Source organism: Panthera onca, chromosome A1, assembly GCF_046562875.1.
Source record: "Panthera onca isolate mPanOnc1 chromosome A1, mPanOnc1 haplotype 2, whole genome shotgun sequence".
In the NCBI taxonomy this organism is placed as follows: Eukaryota; Metazoa; Chordata; class Mammalia; order Carnivora; family Felidae; genus Panthera; species Panthera onca.
The window spans coordinates 27,665,601-27,675,000 of record NC_138339.1 but is presented as its reverse complement, the minus strand read 5'-3'; the positions used below and the strand labels follow the sequence as shown (position 1 = coordinate 27,675,000).

Sequence of the window (9,400 nt, the reverse complement as noted above, 5' to 3'; positions counted from 1 at the left end):
CAACACTGACTATTTTCTTTCACATACCAGAATCCTGAGAGATTTTTGATAATAGAAGGCTTTGAATTCCTGCATTTTCTGAGAGTTTGGAATAATGTAAGGCATTGTGTCCAAGAGAATCTACAAGGTTTAGGTCTGCACCCTTTTTAATTAAGGCTTCCACAATATTAGAGCTGCTGATCTCACAGGCTAGCATGAGAGCAGTTCTAAAGAAAAAAAAGGAGATACCAAATTAATACAACCAAAATGGGGAAACACTTTTCTGAGAAATCACTTATCCTGAAAACAAGGAAAGAAAGATGAAGTACAGTTAAATATATACACTTAATGGACTGTTAGTGAGAAGAAACTAGGGGTGTTTTTTTAACTTCAGATTAAATCAAAACATTAAACCATATAAGGTCAAATAATATAGACATAATCTTCTAAATATGATGGAATTTAATATGATTGGCACCAATCATAATATGATGGCACCTTTCACCTCAAGCATTTTAAAGTACCTATACATCATTAGGACTATTTTTAAAAGCAGCCAATATGTTTAATTTTGCATGAAAAGCCATCGGAAATGGCCTAGTCACTTCAGTATTTAATAATCTCATCACAGAGGTCTAGGGGAAATTTTTTTTACGTCAAACAGGTTCTTGATTATCAAAAGAGGCAGAAGGGGCGTCTGGCCGGCTCAGTCAGTAGAGCGTGTGACTCCTGATCTCAGAGGCATGAGTTCGAGCCCCATGGTGGGTATAGGGCTAACTTTAAAAAAAAAAAAAAGGCAGAAAATGAAAAAATTAAAAACACTTTATTACAAATGATCTAAAATATAGCTGTAATATTTTGAGGCTCCCAGAATGTAGATATCACTGAAATCCCATGATTTCTACTTTGGTGGTACCTTCCATTTTTGTCCCTGGAATTTACGTCTGCTCCATGATCCAGGAGAAAGTGACAGACCTCACTGTGGCCACTTTGTACTGCAAGAAGCAGTGGTATATTCCCATCCTAGGAGACAAATGTAGATTGATTTTAACTACGATCCTAAATGCCAGAATTGCATACAGAATTGCCTTGTTCTTTGTACATTTTATTCCTGAACTGTCCTGCCACCATGACAGTTTGTGTCCCGATAGGGCTGCCATGACCTCTCAGCACAGCATTTTTTTTTTTTAATTTAAATTCAAGTTAATTAACATACAGTGTAGTATTGGTTTCAGGAGAAACCAGTGATTCATCACTTCCATATAACACCCAGTGCTCACCCCCAACAAGTGCCCTCCTTAATGCCCATCACCCACTTAGCCCATCCCCCCACCTGCCTCCCCTCCAGCACCCCTCAGACTGTTCTCTGTATTTAAGAGAGTTTCTTATGGTTTGCCTCTCTGTTTCTATCTTATTTTTCCTTCCCTTCCCCTATGTTCATCTGTTGTGTTTCTTAAATTCCACATGAATGAAATCATATCATACTTGTCTCTCTCTGACTTACTTCTCTCAGCATAACACACTCTAGCTCCATCCATGTTGCTGCAAATGGCAAGGTTTCATTCTTTTTGATCACCGAGTAATATTCCATTACACACACACACACACACACACACACACACACACACACACACCAATCTTCTTTATCCATTCATCAGTCGATGGGCATTTAGGCTCTTTCCATAATTTGGCTACTGTTGATAATGCTGCTATAAACATTGGGGTGCATGTGCCCCTTCCAATCAGCACTTTTGTATCCTTTGGATAAACACCTAGTAGTTCAACAGACCTCTTCTTAAGGAATTGCACTGACTGTTAGCTTTTTCTCAGGAACCTCAGCCTCATGGGCTGCTTTTTCCCTTCAGTGACCATCCCTCAGTCTGGCAGCGACATGACAGAGAGTGGAACATCAAGTATGTAAAGGCTCCAGGCAAGCATATCATGTTTACCGGGGGATGGCTTTGAAGAACAGGAGGACTTGTTTCCACAGGGCAGCAGTAGGTCCGCTGCCCTCCAAGCAGCTTCTTCCAAGCAAACTACACGCATCCTACCATCCATTCTACTATTCCCTTGCAAAGTACATGCTTTCATAACCTTACAAGTACCAGAATGGAACATTAAGAGTTTGCCTATTCTTGGCACATGACTAGATAAAGATCAATGGAAAGAATCATTTAATATGACAATTGGCAATCCTTTAAAAAAGTGCTGTAGAGGGGCACCTGGGTGGATCATTCAGTTAAGCATCTGACTTCAGCTCAGGTCATGATCTCGTGGTTCATGAGCTCAAGCCCTGCATCAGGCTTTGTGCTGACAGCTCGGGGTCTGGAGCCTGCTTTGGATACTGTGTCTCCCTCTCTCTCTGCCCCTCCCCTGCTCATGCTCTGTCTTGCTCCCTCTCAAAAATAAATAAACATTAAAAAAATTTTTTTAAATGATGTTGAATCACTATGTTATATACCTGAAGCTAATATAACACTGTACGTTTATTACACTGGAATAAAAATAAAAATAAAGTAAAATAAAGTAAAATAAGAAAATGAGATCCCAACTCATATACAAACCATGTAAGGTGATGAAGAATGTAAACATTACAACAGAAAAAAAAGTGAAAAAATACTAGAAGAATACATAGGTGACTATTTCCACAATCTTAGGGTGAAGGGGTCCTAACTCAAATGATACAAAAGCTTCAAGAGAAGCTTGTATTCTGCTTATTCCTTGGATCATACCTCCCAAATGCAGTTGATAGTAACTTTTAAGGTAGATGTATTCAAGTAGGCAAAGGAAAAAAATAAATTACAATATGTCCAATTATTTTGAAAAATACAATTGCTGCTTAAAGATTAAGTCTCCGTTTAAAATAGAATTTCAGACACATTTCTAAAAAATTATCTCTGCGAAGTTATAATACTTTCTGGTTATGAAGTACTGAGATTCAGGGAGTAGGAATTTATCTACAATTCTATACACTCACATAACAATATTCCCATTAGGTATATTGCATGCGTAGCATATAATGCATGCATAGCATATAATTTCTATGCTATGGCAGGACATTTAAACTTGCAGTCAGGAGTGACTGGCATGTAAATTTATTCTCAGAGTAGCCCAGCAAGGTTAAACAGGCTAGAAGTGGTTTTCAGAGTTGGGAAATCCTAACCAGGAGTACCCAAGATGATACACGGGAAGTTAACAGAAATGACAGAACTTCTATTTAGACTTATTTCTTCTAAAAGTCAAGAAATTAAGCCTTATTAATACATTTAGGTTGATGGCAGATGACCTGAGAAACAAATATACACATCAGGAAGTGCATGTCCCAAAATGTCTTCTCAATGTGTCATTAAATTCAGAGAACAATAGAGATAATACTTGGATCCGTTTTGCAGAAGAGGATCCAGGTTGAAACGCATTAGACTTTCGCCAAATGCTGAGGTCTCTAAACGTCTTAGTGACTTGCAGAGGTAGCCCACAGCGCTCTAGACACCAGTGTGCATCTCCACATCTAGCAGCCACCGGATACTTACCAAATCCTTGAGGTTTATGGGGCTTTTGTGCTCGCAAAGAGCCTGCACAGCTTGAAGGCAGCCCTGTGCCGCTGAGGGAAGGAAACAAAGACACAGCCCGTCACACAGGAGCTCTCACCAGCAGGGGCATCACACGCACCCAGGACAGAGAAGTTCGTGTTCCACCCAGTTTGCTATGTTATACTAGCTGCACTGAAGAGAAGTCGTATCCCGAAGGTTAAGTAAGGTGCTCCGAATTAGTGTTACATTTCAGTGTTAATTTCCAGACCTAGAGCCACTGTCTGCCAGTTGCCTTTGTGCAAATATTTGGTTTGGCATTTTGTAGGACTTAGCTTTGCTCCAGCTAGCACTAATAGAAATTTATAAATCTCATCACTCCCTGAGCTCGGTGTTGACGTTTTGTTACTTGGGAGCCGTGTGACAGATAATGACAAGATAGTAAAACAGAACACTGAGAAATAAAATGGGAGTTTCTTTTGATCCCCAAATCAAAAAAATCTGTATCACATATTACATGAAATCTCTAAATGCTTATGAAAATCTCTTAGCTTAAACAAGAAACTTACATTAATTAAAATATAATAACCATGGCAATCTTTACAGTTTGGCAGGCAACTGATGAATTTTAGATGTGTTCCTTGATAAAACTCTACACATTTTGCAAACTGAGGGAGACAGAAATTCCAGGAATGATGACAGACAACAGCCTCAGAAATAAAATGGTAAAGAAAATGGCTTGAAAGAGGAAAAGGACAACTGAGTATTTCTTATGGCAGAAGGATCAGTAAGAGAATGAAAGTCACCTGCATAATGTAAAGCTGTTTTCCCAGAGCTGTCCACACTTCCGGCTGGGCATTTTGACTAGAAGACAAAAAATAAATAAATACACATAATAAACATTCCGCTCTGTTGAGTTCATCCTTTTCCTGCAAGGTTGTGATGTGTCTTATCAGGAAGAGAATAAATATGAATAGGCCCCAATTGCTGTGCTCCAGGACCTACAGTCTCCTATGGGGAGGGGAGCTCCTCTCCAAGTAATCGGGACCCAGGCAAAAGGTCACCTCTTTGCTGCGCTGGCCGTCCTGTCCTCCCTCTCACACTAGCATCCCATCACTGGCAGCTGACAGATGCGCTCCAGGCGTTCTCATCTTGGTCCCGTCTTTCCCCCCACATTTCCTGCCTAATTCTCTAGTCCCCCTTCACAAAACCAAGTTCCTGTAAAGAACTGCCCACATGCGATCCATGCTGCCTTGCTTCCCACTCGTTTCCAAACCCACTGCAGTTGTGTGCTGTTCTCCAGACTCCACAGAGATGGCCCCACAGTCACCAGTAACCTTTGTGTTTCCCACGATAACAAACATCTGTGTCCTCCTCTTACCGCAATCCACCCCCTTCTCCAAACAGTCCTTCCACTTAGCTCCTAGAGCCCATACTAGCCTGGTGTTCCCACTACTGCTCTGGCCACTCCCCCTCCGTGAGCCAAACACAGAATGTTGAGGTTCCTCGGTGCTCTCCTTCTTGGTAATCTCATTCATGCCCGTAGCTTGAAATGTCATCTAAAGGCTAAAGACTCAAATGTGTACCTTCGCAATAACAAACCTAAGTACATATTAGCTATTACGCACTGGGCACTCTTCATTGTTTTAAGGCTCCTGATAATGCTACACACTATTATCACTCCCATCTTCTGATGGGGAAACTGAGATACAGCGAAGGTGATAATTTGCTCAAGTCACAGGACATGGCAGAGCCAGGATTCAAACCCAGATGCGCTGGGCTAGAGCATATGTTCTCAGCTGTACGCAACGTCATCTCCGAGCGCCTGGCTTGATAACCCACTGCCTATTTCACATTTCTGCTCTGATGTAAGCACCTCAAATGCAACCGTCCTAAAGTTCCACTGAGTCACCTTTAACTTCTTCTCCTCCTCCTCTTCCGCCATCTAATTCACCACCATGTCCTGCCAATTCTGCGACCTAAACATACCTGGTCTACTCTTTCTTTCCCCATTACACCACCCAGTCTAGGCCAGCATCTTCTCATGCAGACAGCTGGGGCAGCCTCCTGGCGGGCTCCACAGCTCTGCTCTCGCCTCTATTCTCTATACAACTAGACTGATCTTTTAAAACTGTGAATACCAGTCCTTCCTTAAAAGCCCTCCACAGTTCCATGCTGTGCTCAGAGGACTTACGGCCTGCCATGACACACAGGCCTGCACTCCATGCCCTTCTTTCTCCTCCATGCTCACTCGGCCCCAGGCTTTCTTTCCTCCCTGACCAGTGCCTTTCCTATCCGAGGCCCTCTGTACTTGCTCTTCTGTCTGCTTGGAATGCTTTCCCCTTGGCTCTTTCCTAAGTTCTCGGCTTAAATATCACCTCCTCCATGATCCCTTCCCTGATTGTTCACCCCACACCCAGCTCTCTCAGTACTTGGTCAGTTTTCTTCTTGATGTGGTGCAATTTGTAACATGCATTTGGGGACTTGTTTACAAGATTGCAAGCTTCATCAGGATAAGGGATGTTCTGCTCGTGAAAATATACTCAATGCCTGACACAGGGCATGGTGTCCAGGAGGCACTTGTTAAAAGTGGGGGGGGGGGGGGACTAGTGGGCTATCAGGGGAAGAGGAGAGTTCATTTGAATTTGAACAATCTCACAAGGGTCTGTTTGCGCTCACTGCCTTGAGGAGGCAAACTTTAAAACGGTAGCCACTGGAGAAGAGAAGAATCTCCAGCAGACAGATAGTAAAAGCAAAGGCCTAGAGAGCTCAGAGAAAGGATCCAGTGCAGAGAGTGAGGGAGGGCGGGAGGCAACAAGGGTCATATCACAGAGGGCAGAGGATGCCAAGACAGAAGGGAAGAACTGGCTGGAAAGGTCCAGGACCCAAGGAAAGTGACCCATTAGGAGAACATCAGAGCCTCAAGGTTTTAGGAGCGCCTGGGTGGCTCAGTAGGTTGAGCGACTGACTTTAGCTCAGGTCACGATCTCAAGGTTTGTGAGTTCGAGCCTCGCGTCGGGCTCTGTGCTGACAGCTCAGAGCCTGCAGCCTGCTTCGGATTCTGTCTCCCTCTCTCTCTGCCCCTCTCCTGCTCATGCTCTGTCTCAGAAATAAATAAACATTAAAAAAAATTCAAAGCCTCAGGTTTTAACAACTATTCAGAAAGAAGAACAGCAAGTCTGCAAGTTAGAGGCAAGAACAGGCAATGTTAAGAGTGAAATGTCTGTCTGCCCTTCAGTGGTAAGAGGAACGGAGATCAAGTTACGACTTACCATGCTTTGGCCTAATTTTAGAATAGCACAAGGAAGTGTTTAAAGGCTTCAAAGATTCCAGAGAAAAACCAATCCATTTGCATAACCAGATATAAAATTACATTAGAGGCTAGAATATCTGGTCCTTGCCCATGAGGATTTCCAGCCTGTCAAGTTCATTCTTCCTGAAAATCAGAGCCAGATGCAAAGCCTGGATAGCCAAGCCAGAATGAGAACAGAGATTTAAGATACAAATAAGTTAAAAAAAATTAAGGCAAGACCAAGGGTATGGAGGCAGTGCACTTGGGCAAGTCCAGGATTGTCATTTATTCAAGGTGCCGGGCCTCAGAGAAAGCAGGGAAGTTCTACTTTAATTGTTCTCAGAGAGGAGCCTCATAATAATAATAATAATAATAATAATAATAATCACAGATGTTGATCTATTTTTCTTGAATTTCACTTCAAAGGCCTCTTAAGGTTTGCATTCCTGGCACTGGTGGCAGCTTGCGTCACATAACGCAAGACAAGAAGCTGTGTGACCAACAGAGCAGGACAAGTTGAAGAATGTGACCACATTTCTGCATTAGAATCGCAGAGCCAAATTAAAGCAAGATGCTGGGTCCCACACAGTGCCTGTGAAGGCTGAGACAACAGCTCAACAGAAGAGATAGCACTCCAAACACATATTTTATGGCTCTGTGCTGTTCCTGAAAACAACCAGCTTGCACGCTGACTGGCAATGGCTGGATGTTACAGTATGGACCGCTACTGGGCTTTCATTAAATATTCGTCTTTCAAGATTTACAGATGTCGTCCCCCTAAGCGATCATTATAAACTGGCAAGGTTATCAAACCAGGGAGCTGGCTTCACATTATAAAGGGGAATAAAACCAAGAACCTCGGCAAAAAACTAAGAACTAAAGGCACATTTAAAGTTACACACAAGGAAATAAAGGTTGAAATTTTGTTTCTCAAAAAGAGTTGTGTTCTACCAATGACTGAAAGAAAGGCTATTAGGATACTGGAGATCCTATATTGCAAGGATCTCCAATCGCATGAAAAACAGTTTTTAAACTGATTATGTAAAGGGTACAAGTCTCTCAGAAAAGGACGCAAGTTGCTGAATAAAGGCAAGAAAAAGGCTGGATCCCAGGAAGACACTCCAAATTCTGATGAGGATCTTCTTCCCTATCAGTGCAATTGCTATGGAAATAATCTTTTCCTTGGCTGTCATTTAAATTGTGATGCTTCTTAGGAAACCCAGGTTCTGGGATGGTATTTAAGGGAGTGTGTGTGTGTGTGTGTGTGTGTGTGTTATTCTTTCACAGATACAGTTACTGTTAAGTTTAAAAGATGACATAATTTTAAAAATTTATAATTTTAAGTTGTTCCATTTTACCTGAAGGAGCTTCCTGATGCATTCGTGGTGGCTGTTCTTGGCTGCGAGGTGCAAGGCACTGTGTCCTAAATGGATTAAAAAAAATCTTGGAAAAAGAGGCCACACATTTTAAATCCCTTTCTTATCTCTGTAACAAAGACAACTATGAGGAAATAAACTGTTCTCCAACAAAGGCAGAATTGTTACTCTTGGTAAGGTCTCATCTTCTTATCTGTAAAGTTCAGTGTGACAAACGAGCAGAGGACACAGAGCATCCTGCCCACTGCATAATATTCAGGGTCTACTCCAAGTGCCGTTCTCTTGGGGTGCTATTAAACTCTGAGCTAAAAGCTGGCAGGTGACTCATGATACACAGCTCAGTTCTGCTTTCAGCGGTCCCCACGCATGCCAAACGTCCTGCATCCACCCCAGCCACACCAGGCTACGACTACCACAGGCCCAGGAACCCAGGAAAGGCCACCTGTATGCCAGCTGAGAACATCCTAAACACCCATCACTTAAATCCCTAGTTTTGGCTTTTCATTTCCCTCTCCTCCAAATGTCCTCCAGCCCCTGCACGGAAACTACCTGGACTTTTCAGATATTCAAAGTCCTTATGTGGAAGAAGGAAAAGAGTGGTAAAAACAATAATACACTACTAAAGTCACATTTCTTTACGTTCCCTTCAGAGAATATGACCCTAACATAAAGCACTCTGATGTTTCAGCAGTCAGCTTTAGGAAATCCTAGTGCTGTACCCAACTCTCTCCACAGCCTAACGGGCCTAGAGAATTTCTAAGGAAGAGGGGCTTGGGGGCAGCTTCTGGGCAGAAGGTATGGCTACCAGTCCAGGAGGCTCCCATCTGAGGCCCCTCACCACCTCGCTGGACCCTGCGCTTAGCCTGGATTCTCCTCCTCCAGGATCACCACACAGCTTGCTCTCTCACCTCAGAGGCAACTGAAAGAGTGCCTTGTGAATGAGGTCTGCCCTGACCTCCCCTTTTAAAATTCCCATTCCTCTGCCGCCCTTTTAATCTTCAATCCCTGCTTCATTCCTGCTCTTCATAGCACTGAGCACCTTCCCACACTCCTTTCCACCCCACCCCACTCTACACAATACACACACACACACACACACACACACACACACACACACACACAATTTATGGAGCTCGTTTTTCTTTCCCCACTAGAATATGAACTCACTGAGGACAGGAAGTTCTGTCTCATTCCCTGCTGTGTCCCTAGTCCAGCACTGATGATGC

At 42.9% G+C, this 9,400-nt stretch overlaps 1 protein-coding gene across 7 annotated transcripts in view; it reads right to left on the bottom strand.

Moving 5' to 3' along the window:
• Window positions 1-9,400, bottom strand: part of RAI14 (retinoic acid induced 14) — a 144,502-nt gene that overhangs the window by 18,448 nt on the left and 116,654 nt on the right. For all 7 annotated transcript variants that reach the window (XM_060634451.3, XM_078444777.2, XM_060634453.3 and 4 more), the window contains 5 exons: window positions 8,157-8,221; window positions 4,313-4,370; window positions 3,510-3,580; window positions 896-1,002; window positions 28-206 (listed from right to left, as the gene is read on the bottom strand). In XM_060634451.3, coding sequence (XP_060490434.2) covers window positions 28-206; window positions 896-1,002; window positions 3,510-3,580; window positions 4,313-4,370; window positions 8,157-8,221 — 480 coding nt within the window. The remainder of the gene's footprint in view (window positions 1-27; window positions 207-895; window positions 1,003-3,509; window positions 3,581-4,312; window positions 4,371-8,156; window positions 8,222-9,400) is intronic.